General features: G+C 33.8%; 1 protein-coding gene and 1 long non-coding RNA gene across 2 annotated transcripts; one reads left to right on the top strand and one right to left on the bottom strand.

The window, feature by feature from the left end:
* Positions 1 to 770: 770 nt before the first annotated feature.
* On the bottom strand, positions 771 to 14,582 carry LOC306652843 (thioredoxin-related transmembrane protein 1-like; the record flags this gene model as incomplete). The annotated part of the gene is made up of 5 exons (XM_079125509.1): positions 771 to 825; positions 2,094 to 2,235; positions 11,382 to 11,427; positions 11,530 to 11,599; positions 14,431 to 14,582. The coding sequence occupies 5 exons, from the start codon at positions 14,580 to 14,582 to the stop codon at positions 771 to 773; spliced, it is 465 nt and encodes a 154-aa protein (XP_078981635.1).
* Positions 14,583 to 19,432: 4,850 nt separating this feature from the next.
* On the top strand, positions 19,433 to 22,528 carry LOC306652819. The gene is made up of 3 exons (XR_013761552.1): positions 19,433 to 19,503; positions 21,578 to 21,595; positions 22,402 to 22,528. It is a non-coding gene; the product is annotated as an uncharacterized lncRNA (long non-coding RNA).
* Positions 22,529 to 22,914: the final 386 nt, after the last annotated feature.

Raw genomic sequence — 22,914 nt, 5'->3', positions numbered from 1 at the left:
AAAAAATCGCAACAGAATCAGAGAGGTCTGTGGGAGAGGCTCTGTGGGACAACAACTGCTTAGAATGCAAAAGGATCTAAGTCAGTGCCCACTACTGAGAAGTACATAAGCAAATGAAACATATAATAGAAATATGAGCAAATAATTCATTGCTATGTGCAAGTATGCAAGTATATCCTTGATTAATAACACCTAGTCAAAATTTCTGGAAAAGCTAAGCTGCTGTAAATAATGGATTCATTTCACATGAAATCAGTGAAATAAATGATATGTGTTGTGTAAAGCCACTAGACTCAAAAGTACTAAAGAAAATCAGGAACATAGATTCTGTAAAATTCACAGTGAAGTATCCAATGTTAAAATTATTTTGAAATGATGATTAAAGCAAAGACATTGGTATATATCCAATGTCAAGATGCAGAATGCCAGAGAACAGAGTGATATGTACACAGAGGAGGAAAGAAGAAACCTGAAGATTTCAATGTCAAAGCTGAAGTAAAATTGATGCAGAACATATCTTGGGTTATACCTAACCAAATTATTTAATTCATTTAATTATAGGTATGCATCATGTTCCTCAATTATCTTACAATTAGTAACTCTATATTGCTAATGAGATTCCAAGGAAGGTATGCTTCATTTGTCACAAGAGAGAGTTTCTGAACTAACTAGCTCAGATATGCTTTAGAATAACAAGTAATACATTTATGGTTGTTTTTTTCATACCCATATAGAACACTGGTGAGATTTCTTTTTCTGTATCCTCTGGTTTACCCAACATCAAATTTCTTTTTCCACTCTTCTGTGAAGATAGAGGTTCCATATCTAAGAAAAACATGATAAAGACAAAAGAATTTAGATATGGCAATTCAAAGAAAAAGTGATCTGAAAGTTCATAGAATTATGAAATACCAATTTTAGGTATTGAGTTTCAAAGTTTTTGGTATATACACTAAGAAAAAGAATCTTGGTGTTTGAGGATTAAATCTGTAAAAAATTCTGGTTAAAAAAATGAGGTTGGTGTGAGATACCAAGACAGATTTTCAATTACCCACCGAGATCAATTACCAGTACCCTCACAAAATAAATAAATAAAATAAAACTGTGGATGTAGCTTAGTGGCAGAGAACTCCTGGGTTCAATCCCCAGTATGACAACAAGAACAACCGCAAGAAAAGCCAAGTGGGAATAGCAAGAAGGAACTTAAACTTTTGTGTGGCTTCACTATTATCTGCACTAAATAACTCTATCAGGAATACTAGGTTCCATCATTGCACTGGACATGATCATTCAATAAGAAATTCTGATATCTAAAGAATAATCTGGAGGCACAAAAGGAAAAGACACACTTCAATTACAAACTACTGCTCAGAGTTGATCTTTCTCCCACTCCCAGAATCCAAAGCACTTTTCTTTGTTGGTTGGTGATCCACACCCCATTCCCAAGGGCAAGTATGGTGAGGAGACTTGAATAAAATGACAGTATGATAACTTCCATGAAACTCACCATTCCCAAAAGCCTCTTGAATGACCATTGAGGCTTAGTACTATATGATGTAGCAGGAAATAACTTGCCATTCACAATCCTAACTGGTATTAAAAAAAACCCTATCTTCTAACTAAATTTAAGCTCAGGGATTAATCATACTATTAGATATTGTTCAGACACATAATCCATACAAGTTAGATGGGCAGAATAATCACACATAATTAATCACTGTACATCAAGTAGTTCAAAGGTAATATATGTAGGTAATATTTGAGTCTCTAAATTTACCACATGCCCATTATAATTGTCAGTCTTTGGGGCACTATTGAGTTTTTAATGACACATATAATCAAATCTAAACATCTATAATATTCCTAAAAAGGCACTAATCTTAATTCTACAGAATAGCCTCACCTAGTTTAATAAAAATCAAGGTTATGTGTTTAATTTACAAGATCTAACTAAAAATGTCAAACACATAATAAATCCAAATATGCCTTAAGTGTCCAAGAAACAAACTGTGTACATGTATTTATTTACATGAAATATAATTATCTCTTCTAATTAATTGGGAAGCTAATAAGAAAAAATCCCTCATACTTACAGAACAGAACCTGGACCAAACCATGATAAAACAGGTTCAATATTCTTCCACTCTTCTCCACTTATAAAGTTAATGAAGTCCTTCTTAATCCTTGGACCTGGATAGTGTCTAAATTCACCATACTCACAATTAAAGATCAGAATTAAATATTAATAGCAATGGAAAATAAAATTTGTATTTGTTTTCATTTTTTCCTCACCTCATTTTAGTTCATCCTAATATTCAAAGGCATTAGCAATGTAGAAGCATGTTGAATTAATACTGATGACATCTCAGCCCCAAACACAATCATAAGACTTAAGATTTTGTTCTCACTCTTTCAAGTATGAAAGTACTATGAAGCACAGTAAGCAGATAAATCTCAGAAAATGATGTTTAAGTTTTATGTATAACATACATATTAAAATTATTATCATATGAACAGTTATTAAAATAATGCCTGAAACATAAAAATTATTAGCTATTTTTAAACTATGTTTAAAGATTTTTTGTTTGTTTTTCATGGAACTTTCCATCATAGTCACATCACCATTCAGTTTTAAATTACAGAAAGCATCTGGGGCAGTGCTTTCCTCCCAGGGACTTCAGTGATTCTATTTATAGTCAACTTTGCACACTTCCTTCCATCTCCCTCCACCTTCCCATTCCCTATGTAGGGGATTCTGTCAAATAGTCCTAATTGTTCTCCAGTCTTGTGCATCTTCAAGTGCAAAAGCTCCATTGGACCCTACTACCTACCACATGGTCAGGGGATTCTTTTTCCATTCAGATAAAAAGACTATAAAGAAGCACCCATTCAAAAACAAAGTTTTAAGGAGATGATGGAATTGAAGTAATTCTTTGAAGGACAAGTAAGATTGCAACAGGCAGGTAATAAAGAGTAAAAAGGAAGAAAAAATGCCATGATTAAGAGAAAAAGGTCAGGAAATTTCAGATAAATTTAGTGATAGTGAGAATACTGATTACAACCAATTAAGGAACATGTGGGGAAAAGGAATGAGGGAAAAGGGAGGGAGAGAAGAACTTATGGGATACAGAGAAAAGCAATTTAAATAGATAAGAAGGGAGAATAAGTGGCTAAAGAAATAAAACAAAAAGTGAAAAAAATGGACAAGAAAACACAATACAGACACACACAAGTAACTGCCAATTTGATTTTCTGTTGTTGTTTTTGGAAGTATTGGAGAATGAACCCAGGAGTGCTCTACCACTTAGCTACAACTCTAACCCTTTTTATTTTTCATACTGAGATGGTGTCTTGCTAAGTTGCAGAGACTGGCCTCAAACTTATGAATCTCCTGTCTTAGTCTCCTGAGTCACTGGGATTATAAGCATGCACCAACAAATTCAACAGAATTGCCACATTGTTTTTGAAATTTTAAATGAGGAGAAATACCTCTTAATATTTAGCTTACCACCTAGATGCCATCAAAGTAGAGCAAGTGGACAGATTTGAGATTTCCTACCTCCAGATTTGAATACCAATAAAGTCAAACTAAAAGACCTGATATAGCAGACTACACATTTCTGTTCCTTCTGACTTAACACTACTGTATCACCCTCTACTTTCTCCTCAAGGCTTAGTTACTTTTTGAAAATACCACATTCCTGTTTAGGAGAATGTCCATGGAATGGAATGCTTACCTTGCATTCTTTTTTTTTTTTTTTTTTTTGAATTTTTTTTGGCCATTTATTGGCAGCTGTATCTTAGAAAAACAGAGGTAATATATGGGATGGTCAAGAATCTCTTGGGATGAATAGTTTCTTTTTTGATTCACATTTATGAGCATTACCTGTACAGCTCCCTAGGGAGTTGAAGAGCAGAGCTAATATAATGTAAACTCAAGCATCAGTGTCCTAAAATTTAGCATAGCCCTCTTCCTTTAAAAACTATTGGCCATGGGATTCTTCCAAATTGTATTATTAATAGCCAAGCAATGTTCTGAATAAACTAGAAGCAATTTGCTTGCACCAACAGCACCATGAGAATGTAAACTCCTGAAGGCCAAGAGTCTCTTCATATTTTGCATATGACAGGTACATAAAGAGTAAACATGAGACTATAATAACTCTGAAAAGCATTTAATTACATATGTTTAGACTACAAAAACTAGTAGCATACTCTAGAATTTAGAACTATTAACATGACTGTTAAGGGTAACATTTAACTGTCTGAAGTAACTGAACTGTTGACAACACTGTAATTTGTAGCTATATCCTCATAATCATGCAGATGTCTGAATATTGCTTGACTATTCCAATATCTAACATGGACTGACAACATAGAACATTTAAAGAGAAGCTACTATCAATATAGCCCTTCCGTGACCATTGAAGTTGCCTTATAAGAATGAAAGAGTCAAGTGATTCTAAGATCTACAATGATTATCCTTTAATACCCCTGCCCCTACCCCAGGAAAACAAAGGAGCACAGAACCAGTCTTTTCAGGGACCTTCAAGGTACTAAATGGCCAAGCTTGGACATGAGGAAAAGTAAGTAAGAAGTCACCCTAATTTCACTATTATATCCTGATGTGAACTGTGCAGTTCCTCAGATCAAGAAACTAGTTTGATAGGTTTTCTTTACAATAAGCAAAGACCATAAGCATTGCCACAACTGCATTAAAAAGGTATCACAAAACCAATAGTCTTTATATATTCCCCAGTCCTCTTACTTTAAATCCTAACTTCCTTAACCATAAACATGAGGAAAAGCAAGCTAACTAAGTTCTTGACTTTTTTCTTTCTTTTCTTAAATTCTTATCTTGTGTGCATGTACACACACACACACACACACACACACACACACACACACTTTCTCTCTAAAAATGTAACCAGGAAGCCAATAAAGGTGACAAAGCAGAAGAGAATGCCTTTCTATACAGTAAATGCCTATTGCAATATGGAACAACAAAAGTAAAACCCCACCTTGACTTCACTGAGGCTCTAGGAGTGCACTTGTTTCCATATTAAGCACTAGAAACATTTGACTTCAACAACTCTAAACCTCTGCTTTGAGAAACAAATAGGGTCTTTAGCCTTGAAACATACACAAGTTATTTTCACACAGATGTATTCATACATTCATAATGTTTTAAAAGAAAGTACCTTTTATAGGCTCTGTACCTAGAACATCTTTTTCATTTTGTTAACTGTTGATTGCAGAGCCCTACATAGCCAAGTAGTAATCACCTAATCTACTGTACAGCAAATGCAGTGTATTATACATGCAAAACAGTTATTGCTGCTAAAAGTCTACCTCTTGAAAACTATCAGTTCATTTTATGGCTTTTTTTCTTTTTTCTTTTTTGCAATGGGACATTTCCTTTCCTATACACTGTGCTGTTTTATATTCATTACCTTTTCTGAACTTTAAAAATTTAAATTCTTCAGAAACGGATTTTTCTAGGCACAAAACTATATGAGTCAAAGTACAGTTACTTTAAGTACACTAGTATCTGAACCTGGGTCCCTAGAAATCTACTGCTATAATCCATCTATTCTAGATTGCTTGTTCATGAGATGCACCACATTAGAACATTTTTACATTTCTTAGCATACTAATGTAGAATCTGTGCTAATAAATCCTGGACTCTTAGTACCAAGATTTGAAAAACACTCAAGAAAATTAATACTTATCAGTTCTCAAGACAATGATTAGAGGTAGAAATTTCTTTTTACAGAAAACTCTTCTGCTTTCAAAACAAAATGACAGTTTTATTTCTAAAGGAAGGAAAGTAGAAAAAAAGGAAAGTTATCTGAGGCTTACTGTAACCGAGGGCTAGAGTCCACTTATTATATGCAATGTAGGTAGGCTTCATTTAACTAAGTTTTCAATGCTTGTGAAAAGGTCTGGAATCCCATCAGTAAACAATTCAGCAGATTCAGAAATAGGAAGAGTCTGAAACAATCTAGGACACTCCCAAACTATTGGTATTATTCTTGCATTAACATACATGCTGCTGACAGAAGTAAATGGTCTACAGATTATATAAGCACTCTATGAAGTAATTACAGCATCTCAGTAGGACATACAGAATGTAAAACTATTTGTAAATGCAAAAAGAGTAGGAAAATGAACCCAAGACATAATATGCCATAAAAGAACAAGCTGACCTCAAATTAAAATAAAAAAAAATCATTAAATAGGGCCTTTATTTTGACTTGAAATTTCATAAGATACAAAGATAGCTGTTTCTAGCTAGCTCATGGGAAGTTTTTATATCCTCAAATATGTTTCAAATGGTGAGCCTACATTTCTATGCATAAACAATTGTTTTTGGCCTTACTCTCCTTTCCCCAGGGAGAATATCACAGATTCAGGTATTTATGGGATAAAAAAAAAAAAAAGTCTAGAGTTTCCATTCTTTTTACACTATTGATTACATTTTTTACATTATTGACTATCAATAACTCATCCTGAAGTTTAAAATCATTACTGGGCTCATGCACTAACCCCTAACATGGTACTGCAGTATGTTACCAAGCACTAATGCTTACAAAACTATACACATCTCAAAATGGAAGACATTGGTGATTTTTCTGTTCTTAAACAACTTCTAACATTTGTCCACAAGTATTAAAGCATACATATATATATATATATTTCTATTGCACATATCCCATTTTTGTTTGATTTTTCAAAGAAAAAACTGCCAGCTAACATGGATGAGCAAAAGGAAGGAAGCACAAATGCAGATTGAAGCATTTCAAAAATCAGTTTTTGCCATCAAAAATGCGACCAACATAGACCAGAGAAAAATGTAAATGTATTAAGTAAATACTGGGCAACTACAACTGGAATTCATTCGCTCATGTTGTTAAATGCCATCTAATGTTAATTATGTAAAGATGTGGGAACAACTCCTTTGAAAAAGATCATTAACACTGGTTCTCGGCTATAAACTAAAAAATATGGAGTGGTGAGTCTGATACCTGTTCAATCAAGTGGGTCAGAGCTGGTTTTACTGGTGCTTATATCCCTTGCCCAAAAAGTTGAGAAGACATGGGAAAGATAGATAAAACAACTGGAAGGTACAACCTATCAATGATGACATTCCCAGTGCATAGTGGGACCTATGTATATAGGCTTTCTGTCTTTAGCAATTCCAAAATACTAAAGAAAAATAACAGGAAATGGCATGTGGGGTTACTTAAAGAAAAATCTAAGTTACCTTCTTTTTTTTGGAGGAGGGGGCACTGGGGATTGAACTCAGGGGCACTAGACTACTGAGCCACATCCAAACCCTATTTTGTATTTTATTTAGAGACAGGGTCTCACCGAGTTGCTTAGCACCTTGCTTTTGCTGAGGCTGGCTTTGAACACAAGATCCTCCTGCCTCAGCCTTCTGAGCTGCTGGGATTACAGGCATGTGCCACCACACCCAGCTCTAAGTTACCTTTAACCAAATTATTACTATTATGATTTCCCACTCAGTAAATTCTCTCTATTAAAATAAATTTTTTAAAAAATTATACATTTTATCTACACTATTTTGTGAAAAAGCAATTACATTAGAATCAAATTGGTTGACCAATCCAATCATAACAATGTTCAACATTTCCCATTTTTGGCAATTTCTACCACTTTCAATTTTTGGTAAATTTTCTGTATGTTTCCAGCATCACAGCACCCTATTCCTTAGCAACCATTCAAGAAAACACATGATCCAGTAATACTACCTATTCTTAATTTCATCAAATAAGTTTAAAATTCTTTCTCTACTAATAAAGTTTTTCATGCTTCTTATGAAAGGTTTGACATCATACAATGGTTCTGTTTATTTGGAAGCAAGAACAGTTTTCCATTATAGTCTTCATCATATAACTTAATGGGGGAAAAAAAGGAAGATTCATATTTCTTGAGTTTTTCCAAACCCTGAATTTCTTCTCAATCTATGATGAAAGAAACACAAGATTCATGCTTCTTATTGGAACTATTTTTCTTTTTGAGTTTTTTTTCAGATCCAGAATTTCCCCTAACTCTACAATGAAATAACCACAGGAATGGAAACATTGTTTCTGAGATAGACCATTTACTGGTGAGAAAGTTCAATTTCAACTGCAGAAATTTACCTGAGTCCCAGCCTTTTCAGTTTCACATTACACCTACCACCTATAAAAATAAATCCAAGTACCCATCTGGTTTTAAGGAAAAGAGCTACTTATGACTTTGCAAATAATGGGACAATGTAATGTAAAATTTCCAAAAAGTCAACTGGTGCTACATAAGATAATTTTGGTTTTTTTTTTTCCCTCAGGAAAAAAGAGTTATATGAAAACGTCTCATTTTTTTCTTCTATTTCTCTATGTCCAAAGTTGAAAGTAGGTCATACTATAGGGTCCATCACACCATCTTAACTAAAAAAATACTCATGCTACTTTTCTTCCAGCTTTGGCCACAAAAGTTACTCAACTCTGCTATGTGACTCCACAAAAACAGGATGAATAAAACTGTAATACGACAGCCTCTCATCTTAGGTGAACAGGGTTCTATCATGGACTGAAACTGGGTTGTTTGCTTTTACTATTCTTTCAACTAAGTGTAAGCATGCATTCACAGAATTAGCTGCTACACCATCTGGTCCTTCTGAAGAAGAATGAAAGAAATTTAAAATTAGCAAATGTTCCAAGACCTTTGAAAAAGTCAACAACAGCTTCTTTCTCCAGGAGAAAAATCCCTCCTTTCATCCAAAAATGTGAATTTACACATGTAAAAATATGTATTTGTACAGGCTCTATTTAGGTATATCAGATATGAAATCAATCAATCTTTATACCTTATCTTTATGATTTTTATCATATCAAAGAATTAACTGCAAAACTCGATCCTTGTTTCTGTCCAGTAAATCTATGTCACAAGATGAGCCAGGATTTAGAGATGTATGTCACTTTTTAACTTCCCCTTCTTTTCAAATTACAAGAAATATTTGGAATTTATTGCTGCAGTCTCAAATGTACTTATCATAATAGTGGCCAAAACTGGAAGACATTTTTTAAAAACCCTGAAGTCATCCACACTTGCCATTTATTAGTCTTCTTGTTTGGAGTAAAGGGCAAAGAATCCACAAATACCATGACATAAGCACCTGTTTCAAATTACACATCAGCCTTCAGCTTGCAAAATAATTTTTTGACAATTAAGCAAGTTGCATAAGACCCATATCACTTGCATTTTTCTTCCGGGAGAGGTCAGCAGGATAACTGCACCCTAAGGTCTTCCTTCTGTGTTGAATATGAAAGGTGGAACAAAAGAAATGCGGTTTTCTTCATTCCAAACCATGGAGGTAATGTGTAGAAAGGTATCCATATTTCAGTAGGGAAAGTGGCTGGATAAAAGAAGCAGGACTACCCACTCTAGAAGACAACATAGAAATACCCATCATATCCTGAGTTCAAAATTTTGTTGAGATAAGTAGTAGAGTACCTAAATATCAGGAAAATGTTTATCCTATGTGATAAGGATTCTTTCATGGTCCAGCAGATGCAATCAGCTTCCCGGGGGCCTATCAGCCCCCGACCCAGAGGCCAAATATCCAGATGGCTGAGCCTCTCCTCACTGCACCATCTTCTACCCTGCACTCTTGAAAGCTCTACTTCCAAGATTTCCCTTAAACCCTGTGTTCTCCTGAAACTGCTCCAGCAAACTGCAAGATCTCCCCTTCATCCTATTTCCCAAAGGATACATCAGCACTCTGGACTTACAACCATTTCCTATATTGAAGAGGATCACACATTTCACAAAAGCATTACTTTCCAATTACCTATAAATCTCTGACAACAAAGACTAGTTTATGTATCATCTGTCCATCTAAAGGAACTTAGGGTAGTATAAAAGAAAAATGAGCTCTCTAAATATTTGCTGGATTAGATTACTTCAGCTCTTTAAACACAATCCAAGAGAGAGGACTACTATTCCAATTACAGTATGATCCATCCTTCTTCATAACTGAGAATCTTCAAATACTGATAAATAGTAGGAACCACAGTTATAATAAACCATACACTCAGTCCTACAAGTGATAAGAGCATACGTCAGGTTTTACATGGGACAATCATTAAGTATAAGGTGATTCTGAATTATTGAAGTGCTATTAAGAATATGAAAATTATGCCTAAAATAGTAGAAATTTGTAATAAAAAATAGAAACATAAATTATATACTTAAAGCAACTTTAGAAAACACATTATTTCATATTAGCTCAACTTAAAAGTTTGTAAAGTTTGATCATTGAAGACATTTTTGTATATATGTAAGCACTTGGTCAATTACACTAATGTATGACTAAAACTACTAGTGATATGTCAATATGGTCTTAGGTTTCAAATCAAATCATAACTGACATACAAGAACAAAGGCAGTTTATATTATTGCTAAATATGGAAAGACTATGAATCTTTATTAAGACAGGTAATAACACTTACAGCTTACATTTCTTATTAACCATGTTTCAAGCACGGATGACTGAGAATTAACCTGTTTTCTTATCTGTAATATGGTATATTACATATCTTATAAGGTTGTGTGAGGAGTAAGCCAGAAATAAAAAAAAAAAAAAAAAAAAACTCTTGAGATTTGCAACAGGTAAGTGGTCAACAAAATAGTTCCTATTGTTACCACTTGGGACAGTGCAACCAGAACCCAGTTTTATTGTTACCACCAAGAACTAGACTGGGGCTGGTCAAGACAGAAGCATCAAGGACAAGACCCACACTTGGGCAGTGGACCATGAAAAGAGTGTATTTGACACTACCACCTCAGGGCTTTGTAATTAAGAGCCCACATGTCAAATCATGGGCATTAAATCTGAAATTCAATATTAGAGTCAAATCAGAGAATGTGACCTTGACTTTGAAAGAAATATGCCCTCATTCTGAAACTTGGTGAGTTGCAAATGATGACTTGACCAATGTGTACTTGGACCACAGTGTTCTAAGACTTCTGAAAGACATCTTACGTAATAGTTGGGAGACTGGAGCACAAGAACAGATAAGAGAAATTTATATGGAGAGGAATAGGAAGAAAATGATGTGTTCAAAGTCCATTAGAACAACACAAACAATGAGCTCTATACACTACTAGGGAATCTGCTTTTTGCAGTCATTGAATGCTGAGCCCCCATAAGAGAGATGATAAGTCAGGTAAGCTTCACTGGTTTTGGACTAATTTAACTAGATGCAAAACACTGTTTTTATAATGCAATGAAAGGTTAAGAGCATAAGATGTTTAAAATAAGATAAATTTCAACATAATTGGCAAAGAAATAAAATCTTTCAGACTTATAGTACCTGTCTGCTCTGCAACATCTACTTTTGCAACATTAACCTCAAGATCCTCTCCCCAGGCTGGGGAGATAGCTCAGTTGGTAGAGTGCTTGCCTTGCAAGCACAAGGCCCTGGGTTCGATCCCCAGCACCACAAAAAAAGCAAAAAGATCTTCTCCCCATTCAGCAAAACTTTCCCATTCTGGTTGAAGATTTTGACAAGCAGGACAGTATAGTGCATCACTAAAATATAGTTTAAAAACAAAAAACTAAGTGCTCTTATGATTACTAATCTTGGGATTAAAATTATGAAGAATATTTTTTAAAATATTTTAGTTTTAGATGGACACACTACACCTATATTTATGTTTATGTGGTGCTGAGGATTGAACTAAGTGCCTCATGCATACTAGGCAAGCACTCTACCTCTGACCTACAACCCCAGTGGAAGAATGTTTTAAACATATGATTCATTAAGAATATTTACACTAAAAACTGAAAATAAAGTGGTTAATTTTAACATGAAATCAGATCTCTGGGTCTAACATTCTGGATATTAAGAAATATGAATTAAGGATCATAACCATCCATAATACAGCAAACCTGAGAGTAAATTTTTAAAGACACAAGGGCCTTATGAAATACAGCTCTTTAGAAACCCTTGGATTTTTCTACAACCATGTGGCCACGAAAAAGCTTAAGACTTTTTTGAAGTTTACTATTTTAACAATTTTATACTGCAGAATCAAATGCAAGGTGTTGGAAAAATAGAAAGTACCCTGGGCTATGGTGAATGAGGAAATACAAGTTCCAATTTAAGGCAGCTACTACTTCTATGCAGCAGTATTGCCACAGGGATGGCAGGCCCAGGAAGGAAGACTATTTATATTAAAAGAAGATAGAGACCTGCATTTTTATATAAAAATATTATTTCAAAACCTAACCCCCACACAAATACTAAAGCAGGATAAATAAAACTCTTGGCCAGTCAGTTTCCAAGACCCTGGGTTTACATATTCTATGACCAACAATACTAGCATTTTAATGACATTCATAATTGTCCAGGTCCTGATTTTTCCCTAGAATTTTGCTTTCCTACTTTACTTTAGATTGCAATTTCCCTCAGCTTATAGAACCAGAACAAATGAAGCCCATACATGTTAAAAAACAAAAATACAATTTCTGTATTCATATTTTCTTGTTTTAGGGAAAATTTCAAAAACAGGACTGCAGAATAAAGCAAACTAGTAATATATATAAAACTCAAATTTCTTAATAATTGCATCACAATGAAAATATCTCTATAACAACTTCTTATCAGGAAGAGATTAACTGAAAATAATTCAGTTGCAACTAAAAGCACATTTTTAAGATAACTAATTCCTTTTTATTTAATTCTTTTCTTCTTCTTCTTTTTTTTTTTTTTTTTTGGTATCAGGGATAGGGATTGCTTCAGCCCCCTGAGTGTCTGGGATAACAGGTCTGTCCCATCCTGTTCAGCAATCCTTTCTTTTTTCTAATGTATTGTACCTTGTGTTTTTTAAAGACTTGTTGAACCTTAAATATTTACCAATTACAAAGCAGGAAAACACTTCTATAATTTCTAATAGATGCTCTAATTTGGATTTAGCTCATTGTCAGTGTATTTTGTTTGTTGTTTTCTACTTAATACCTCTTCTGATGCTATATTTACTGTTTGAACAAATGAATTTTAAAAATATCAAAGTAACATTTGACTATTTTGCATATAACTTCATAAGCTCTACTGCTTAACATATTGTTTATAAAATTAAATATTTTACATATCCAAATCTAAAACAAGCTACTGATGAAAAAAAAAAAATACTTCCATGGGTTATATTTCCCCTCCTCCACAGCTTCAACAATAGATTACATGCATACTAAACATTTTCCCCTATTTTATTTTTGTTATTATGTTTTATGAATTCAAAATTTACTTACTGTCTTCTGAGTTCTCCCTAAGGGATGTCAACACCATTTGCTTCCTTAATTGCCAACTTACTTCATCCATGATCCAGGAAAATACCTGAGCCTTGTTAAAGAAGCAGGTGTTTTAATAATTATTGCATGCTTATTCTGGCAGCCCAAAGAAACCCAACATACCAATATCTGGCCAGATAAATTAGGCATCTGTCTAATGGGATAGTAGTGACTATCATTAGGGAACTAAATACAATAATGCATTTAAAGGTTATTGTAGTATGCAGTACACAGGTAATATTCAATAATGGTTGTTTTGGTTAATATCAGTCACACTACTATTTTCAGTCATACTTCCACGACCAACTATTTAGCATCTAAAACAAAGGCACTTATTTCCTATGGCAGCAGAAAGGACTTTAAGGTAGAACTACCACACAAGACACAGAGTTTAGTTCAAACTACTTCAACCTAACACTATTTATAGTTTGTAATAATTAAAGTAAAAATTCCTTAATGCAATATCACGGAGGCCAAGGAGTCACAACTCAAGGATTCTCTACATTGCGAATACACAATGGAAAAATGAGAGGGGAAAGAGAATGTATGGAGGGGATCACAAATATTTTTAAATAACCCTATTTCAACTTAGCATGTGCAACAAAAAGTCCCAAATTCCAACACAACAAATGGATGTTTCTTAAAGATAAACAAAAAGCTAGAGATTGTGCTCAATGTTCTCTTCTGTAAAACTTAGAGAAAATAAGTCTGGATGTCCATCTCTAAATGATGATTCTAAAATAAAGGATAAGGAAACTAATCAGACTCCACCCCCACCCCATGACACCGGATCCCAATCTCAAAGCCCTGAAGAAAAGTTAAGAGAGAATTTGATGGTGAACAAATCCTTTGGCGCACAAATCCTTTGGCACACCACAGCACTAGGAAAGAAACACTGGAACACAGTGCAGAAGAAAAGGAGGTGGGGACCCGGAGGAGTTGAGGCACCGGCTCAGGGACTGGGAGCAAAGTCCTGGGGAAGCTGGGACCTGCCTGAGGAAGGGAGGATGAGGTAGGATAAGCAGGCTCTGAGGGGACTGGCCGGCATTACAGGACAAATGCCTCACACTCACAATTCTATCATCCATTCTCCTTCCAGCAATTCCCTCCAGTTCTCATCCGTGATGACACGCACGGCGGTCTGTTGCCCGTGGGGCCACAGAAGTCCCAGAAGCAACAGCACCAACACCGTCAGGGAAATCAGGAGACCTCTGGAGGATGCCATGACCGCCTGTCACCACCAACCAGACTCGCTGCAGCCCTCCCTCACTTCCGCTCTTGTCCTCAGCTCTGCTCTTGCGCTTGGTGGTTTGGCAAGGCACAAGCGCCTAGGGCAAACTCAGTGAGCATGAGCAGACCCAGTGGGTGCTAGAGGAGGGAAACAGGCAAGCCATCTGACTTTTGTGCTCATGACAGATACATTTTTTTTTTTGTTAATCTCTGGGTTTTGTCTCTTTGCACACTAAAGACAAAATGCATAGAAATGTGAAAGTTAGTCCATTTAATATGTTTAAATTGCTAATTGTATCAGAGGAAATTTCTAATGCTAATTTTTTAGAATTTATATTTTTGAGGGGTGCAAATATTTTATTAACAGACCATGGTGATGATAAAAATAGGTATGTTTCAAATTTCAAAATTTTTTTCCAAAAATTAATAAACTTTTATGAGAATTGACATTATTTATTTTAATTTTCATATTGAATCATAATAATGTTTATACTTTGGCACACTAATTTTTAGTCCTGAGACTCAGTTTGTAAAAATTCATCCTAAAGATGGAACAGCCATATTCTTAGAGGTATTTACTTATGCTAGAAAATAATACATAGTTCTAGCAGTAGAAAAACTGTTAAACCACAGTTTATTACTTATGGAATATAATTCAATAACTAATATTTTTTAATATGTGAGGGTAAAATTTCCTGATATATTGAAAATGAACTCTATTTAGTTTTTTATAACCATTTTTAACAACAAACAATACAAAAAGTTATATATCAAAAAAATACATTTCTAAAAATAAGATGATACTATCCCTGTTAAGATAAAAGAAATTCAGGAATGTGTTTTGCCCATGGGCTCAATTTTTTTTGTTTTGTTTCCCAAATTAACTTCAGTAAGCTTGTAATAAAAATATTTTTATTGACTTTTTTCTAAATAAAGTACATTTTCATTGCAGTAAAATTCTATTAAATTATTTTAATGAGTTTGTTATAAACTAAGGAAGATTAAGATATTCAATTTATATAGTTAACTGATGTAAATAACTGAATTATTAATAATGTTATGCCTATAGCATTATTGGAACTGTGAAACTTAGAAACATTACTTGCTCTAAAAAGAATTAAAACTCTCTATTCTATTCTTTTTCTCACTAGCTCATTTTGAGGTTGCAGCAAATATATCAGCTACTATGACAAAGTGAAAATCTTTCATTGGCACATCTTATTGGTAAGACATTACTGTGATTGATACATTTTTGTCTCTTCATGTTTCATGATCAACCTCCATCCTTAGTAATTCCAGATACTGGCAAAATAATCTTTCTAAAATGCTATTTTAGTAATTGACAGATGATTGGAATACAGTAGGAGCCATAATAACAACCCTTAATATGTAAAACAATTTATTTTTTGTTATAGAATTTGATGATGCATGTAAAAGATTGGATTCCTTAATATGCAGATAAATAATTTAGATAGTGTATTATTCAGAAAATAAAGTAGCTCGATACTTCAGAACTAATGCTGAAAGAGCCATCAGTAGCTATCTACTTTTAGAGTTGAAGAAGCTTTCCTGGCATAAAACTTTTAAGGGAATGATTGATCAATTTTTACATGAAAATTTAAAAAATGCATGCCTGGCACTTTAAAATTTAAGTTAAAAGACAGGATATACTGGCTAAAATATGCCAAACTGTGCTTAATATCTTTAATATATGAGTTCCTATAAGTCAATAGAATGTTTCATTAGAGGCAGACTTATTAACATAACACATATATGAAGTCATAAAATATGAAAATATTTCCCTTGATGAACATGAAAAAAATGCAAATTAAATGAACATTGATATTCTTTTTTATCAAATTGGAAAGCATCAAGAATCACAAATAATCCCCTCTATCACTAAATATTTGACAATGAAAATGAAGATTGGTAGAAAATTTTTGAAGAAACTTAAATCAATTTTCATGTATGTATGAGTTTGTCAGGATAAACCTAACTACTGTGTATAAAATTAAAGCTCTAATAATAAATAAATAAGCTTGTATCAGTGCAAGCTCCATTGTGAATAATGCAGCAAACTGAATACTTTATTCAAAGTGTGTATACATAACCCAGAATAAATTGTTGCTTCTCTGGGAAAAACTAAATAAGTTGACAGCAAAAGAATATTGAAGAGTAATTTAGCTGTAATGTTTTTTGTAAACTATAAGCAACTTTTTTGGTTTTTTAAATTTTTAAACATTTTGTAATAAGAACTAAAATCAGGGGTGCTTTACACCTGACGCACCTCGTGGAATAAGTTAAAGGAATCATGTACACCTTTCAATTCAAAGGAATAATATACTGAATATTAAAAACTATGTTGTAAAAGATGAATAGCCAATGGAGTTTATGGCAGATTACTAATCAAAATGTCAACATTAAGCCAGGTGCAGTGGTACACACCTGTAATCCCAGTAGCTTGGGAGGCTGAGACAGGAGGATTGCAAATTCAAAGCCAGCCTCAGCAAAATTGAGGTACTAAGCATTTCAGTGAGATATTGTCTCTAAATAAAATACAAAAAATAGGGTCGTGGATGTGACTCAGTGGTAAAAGGCATTTGAGTTCACCCCTGGTACCAAAAAAGAAAAAAAAAATCAAGATTAAAATTAGTATATGCAAGGTAATTTAAAAGTTGTGTTTTATAAAAGACATGTCTAAGTAAGAAGTATAAGTGAGAATGTGTGAAAGAGTGACTCTTTTTGCTTGAGATTGTGCTTCACTTGTTTTTCATGTATTCCAAATTCTATTCTGTTACTATGTGCTGCTATTAACAACAGGAAGGCACCAGTAAATGTTATGTGAAAGCACAGGTAAGTTAGGTTATCTAAAGAATTTCATTCAGTGCAATGCCCATTTCCTTCCCCAGCATACTTTTGTGACTATCCTCTGTTGTAAATACTCTTCTCAGGTCAAAATTTTCTATTTTTGTACCCTGATAGTACTATGTGAAATATTGTTACTTTAGTTGTATTTGTTATCTCTTCAGAAACCTCTTCTCCTGTTTTTATTTTAAGTTCTCCCCATTGCAAAGGGTGACACTTGATCTGCCTTTCATCACCTATGGCAGACTGAAAGGTCAACACTCCCATTTCCCACTGAGCCAGGGAGCACAACAGTGTTAGCTTGGCATACCTTTTAGCCACCAACTTGTCGGCAGAGGAAATGAAATTGATTTGTTTTTTCTGGGCTCCAGTCCAACCATTTTGTCTAAGACACTTGCCTTTTAGCATCAGGCTCCACAGAAATCATTTTCTTCTCTTTAGTCCTGGATCCATTCTTATGTATATAGAAGTCACAGGTAGTACATATATTTACAGGTCAGCATTTTTAGTATCTATCTTACACATCATTAGCCACACTTAAGTTGAAAGACAGTTTCTTGTAGTAGAACTTTTTGTAACTTAAATGCATATAAAAGAAACTTGTGGGAGCTAGGGTTGGGCTCAGTGGTAGAGTGTTTTCCTAGCACACTGTGAGACACTGGGTTTGATCCTTAACCCCATATTAAAAAATAATAATAAACAAAATAAAGTTACAAAAATATTTTAAAAGCAACTTGTGGATAATCAGTATAAATATAAATTAATTCTAAAAAAGTAAATATCAAAAAAAAAGTCTCCTGGGTAATATCATCTGTACTGTATAATGTCAGATGCCATCATATACCTCTTACTCCCAATTATGTAACTCCAACCCAGCTACTCAGTTGAACTTCACTGAGTGTTCTGTACACTTAGCAGTTGTTTGAAAATAGATCTCATTCAGAATCCTACCAGCATTTTATATTCAACTCAATATTTTCAGTCAACCACTTTTATTCTATTCTCTCTGCCAGAGTCTTCAAAATGTCCTTTTTCTTTTTTCCTTTGTATATTTGGAATTGTTCCCTAACTCACCTGTCCTACTGGCTTTACCCCCCTCTAACACCATTCTTCATTTTGTTGTGAGTTCTAGATTAAGTTTGCTGTCATAATTATGTCTTTAAAGGAGATTCAAAAAATCTAAATGAATATCCTTTTGTAATTAGTAGGTTATTCATAATCAAGCCCATACTTCTGAGATTAATTTTCTCCACACTGTCTAATCCCTCTAAATCCTTTCTCACAAAGGATAATATTTTTCAATTTCCTATCACAGACATACTTTTATAAAATAAAGTAAAATGAATTGCTAAAAATTGATCACTCATTTGTACAAGAGAGAATGCTTACTCTATTTCTGTACTTATTGCTGAATGCTAACTAGCAGTGTAAGACCCATCTCATCTGTGGATCACACATATCGAATTGCCCTTCCCCAGCAGGTCTCCAGGTGATCCATGCACTTTCTTCATCTTCCTGCATTTGCATTCCCAAATGCCCAGACTCCTCACTCACCTTAGCTCCCTGCTAATTCATTGTTTAAGTCTTATCTCCCTTGGGAAGTTTTCTGTGATCTTCAGAGTTTTTAGGTATTCTTTTGCATTTTCCTGTTTTGTATAACAAGATTCACCTAACACAAAATAAAATATACAGCAAAGTTTTTCTCAGATCACCAGTATGCAAGATTTTTAAAACATGAATTTTAAAAGAGTATGTATGAGTGTGTGAGAAAGAGAGACAGAAATATTTGTCTTTCCTGGTGAAGTTTCTTCTTTCCTAGTAAAGACATCTCAGCTTCTTTTCCTTCCAAATCTAATGGTTATAAGAAGAAGAAGCATTTTTTAAAAAATGAAAATATTAGGTTCACTGATTCCTTCTACGATGGCTCCAGAAGTTGTAGCAATTGAGGAGGATATTGGCTACAACCAACTTTTTGACATCTGGGTTGGAGGAATGACTGCAATTGAACTTGGAGAACTTTAACCATGTATGTTTGTTCTTCATCCAATGAGGTGTTTTTATTATTTATAATCATGCAGTTATCAATTAAGACTTTGGAAAGTGGAATACTGATAACTCTGGGATTACAAGCTCATTTTTAATTATATCAGGATAGTAAAACTGTTATAAGGGACTGGGAAGTAATTACATTTAAAACTTGCTTCATTGTATTGCTTCTCCTCAAATATAGAGTGAGTTGTCTGCATTGTTTGAAGCTTTACCATAAAATAATTTCCCCAAATAATCAGAGTAGGACATGCCAGTTATTGTTAAACAAGTCTTTTAGGGACTTTATTTTTATTCCTCCATTAATTGATCTCATTTCTTTTTTGTTCTATATGAAATGATAGAATGCACAAGATATTTTATGTTACTATTTCATTTGATTTTCTTTTTTTATTTCAGAAATTCTGAAGAAATATCTAAGCTTATTATAATTATCACATATCTGAGGAAATATTGTCTTTCAGAAATAAATATTTGAGAACTTTTGAAAGGTTTTTTTCGTATTTGGAAGGAAAATTTATATTGAACTAAAATTTAAATTTAAATGGTAGAAAATTTAAAAGACAATTAGAATGGAGAAAATGTTCTCTTAATATATGATCAACATGAATTAATGCATCCTGGATAAGAAACTCATTTAAAGATCACAGGAGAAAGAGAATTTAGGAGCAAGTACCAGATAAAGAAACATAGGGAAACTAAAGATACACAAGTTAAAAGATATCTACTGTTATCTAGATGGCCTATAGGTACAGATCTTGTGGAAAATAATTTTATGTTAGTTATTAAGGGCAATACAAATTTTTCATTGAATCTGCTACTTAGGAGATAATTCAAGGATGAAGGATTATCAATTTTAGGATAACAGGAAAAAAATCTAAATAATAGTTCCTGAATTGCTAAACTTTTTAGCATTTAAGGGAAACTATTATATATGTGTAAACCAGAAGAATATGAAAACTTGTTTAGTAATTAAAAAGTAGAACATAGTATTATCTAACATAATTATAATGTAATAATTGATTAGGTTTTAAATAAAGGTAAAGGAGAACAGAAACTTTAAAATAATAAAATGGTGAGAATATAGATAACACAGATTTTTCTGTTTGAATCATTTTCTTTTTAAAATGAGAAAATATCTGGTATGTTTAAAAAAAGAATCCTGGATGGGGTTTTTGTAGGAAATACTGAAACAAATTACTTCAGAAATTCCTTCTTAACTCCTTCATCTTTTTACTCCAAAGGATAGAGGAAAATGGATCAAAGATGAATTATCAACAGAGATTGACATTTATGTAATATATTTTTTAAGTGAAGGAAGTAGATCAGGAAATGGGTACAATTGGCTCATATACTTGTTAGAGTAAACTGGTGCAAATATCTATTAGAGATACAGCTCTGAGTTCAGCAAAGGTTTTTGACAGAGAGAGTCTGCCAGGATGCCCCTCTGCAAGGCACAGCAGCCTGCAAGAAAAACATCTAAACTATATAGTCATGTACAGTGGAGTAGATAAAAAAAATAACTGGTCTGACCCTGTGACTGTTACTTGACAACTTGCAGTGGTTTTGGTTTTGGGGACTGTTTCAGGGTGGGCCTACCTGGAAAAAATATTCCTGGGTGGGCAGGTTTTTCAAAATGGAGTTACTTTGGCTAAAAGATCTAACTATACTCCAAATAGTTGTTGAAGCCAGTTGTTGGTTCAATGCACAAACTAATATTAGCATAATGTATCTCTATGTGTTTCAGAATTATATATATTTAGGCATTTGCCTAAGATACACTGCTAGTATATGGGTAATGATACGGTAATAAAACTCTTCTCTAACCTTTGTTAGCTATGCTTTGTGAATAATGGCTTGTTTGAGTTTAAAGATATTCTCTATATGTAGGAGAAATTTTCCATATGCTCTCCATAATATTAAAAATTTTATTTCCCTATCTCAAAACAATTTTCTTCAGTGCCTACAATTGTAGTAGTCTTATATAAATTAATTATAGAATACATATTGTGATTATTAGGTATAGTAATAAAATTACTTGGCATTGTCTTTTAATTAAATTTTTATTTTTAATTTCAGGGGTCTCTTCTTTTTTGGGTGAGTACCTAGGATTGAAATCAGGAGCACTCAACCACTGAGCCACATCCCCAGCCCTATTTTATATTTTATTTAGAGACAGGTTCTCATTGAGTTGCTTAGTGCCTCACTTTTGCTGAGGCTGGCTTTGAACTCACAATCCTTCTGCCTCAGTCTATTGAGCCACATGGATTATAAGCATGTGCCACCACACCTGGCCAGGGCTCTCTTCTTCACATCAAAGAGTAATTTTCAGTCTCCAAAACTAAAGGACAAAACAAAGTGGTGAATTAAATGATACATGGTTTTATAGAATTTTATAACAGGAAGGAACAAAATTACTTTATTTTATAGATGATGAATGTTAGGTCGGGATTGGAGCTGATATATGAGAAAAAACAAACTATGGAGGCAGAGGGCAGAATGCCAAACAGTGAACAATCAAACTGGGGCAGAAAAACTCCGCTGATCCTTATATTCACCTACCACTCAGCAGGATCTGGACCTATTCCAGCCTATAAAGACCCCAGGGCCACATGCTATTTTCTCTGGCTCTCTAACCTGACCTATACCCCCCCCCCCGGGGGACTGGGAATTTCACCCTAGAGCCAAATTCCATTATCACTTGCTTCTGTTTGGCCACTAGCCCTGCCCCCATGCTTACAATGAAACCAAATCCCAGAGGAATTATTACACAGTTTGCCCAGAGTTACAAAGCTAATTTACTTGCAGAGTTAGGGCAAGCATCTAGTCTTATTTTGAAGTCAGTGTTCTTTTTTTATAATCCACTCTTTTGTTAAATTCACTTGTTTCTCTTAATTTGGAAGCTTGCATAAGAGACATGGTGAGGAAAGGATTTGCAATTAATATGTGAAGATTGTTGCCCTGTTTTTCTTTACAACCATTAATGACCTATAGACTCTCATGGAAGATGATGTTTGAAAAGGTTTCCCAGGCACTGTTGACACTTAAAAATCAGTTTCTCTTGGTTTTTCTCTGTCTTCCTTTCATAAAACTCAAAAAATTTTCTTCCTTATCTCTCCTTTCCCTTATAAAGTAAAGCAACTTGCCTGGAATTACAGTTCATTAGAATGTCGTTAGTTGAATGGTGAAAGTTGAAAATTATTTTTCTTGTATTATCTTCTCCACATTTTATAAAATCAACCAGGCAACAAAAGTTTCCAAATTCTTAAATTCAGGAGTTCTTCATTCAGATTACTTGGATCTCTTGAGGGTCTGTGAGCTTCTGTTACATAAATTTTATTTTTCTCTTCAGACAACACATATCAGTTTCTAAGAGGCCATTTCCCCAAGTAGATTCTGAATTGCATAGTTTTATT

The sequence above is a fragment of the Sciurus vulgaris genome (genome assembly GCF_902686455.1).
Source record: "Sciurus vulgaris genome assembly, contig: HiC_scaffold_611_arrow_ctg1, whole genome shotgun sequence".
In the NCBI taxonomy this organism is placed as follows: domain Eukaryota; kingdom Metazoa; phylum Chordata; class Mammalia; order Rodentia; family Sciuridae; genus Sciurus; species Sciurus vulgaris.
The sequence above is the reverse complement of the archived record's forward strand: the minus strand, read 5'-3'. Positions and strand labels throughout refer to the sequence as shown.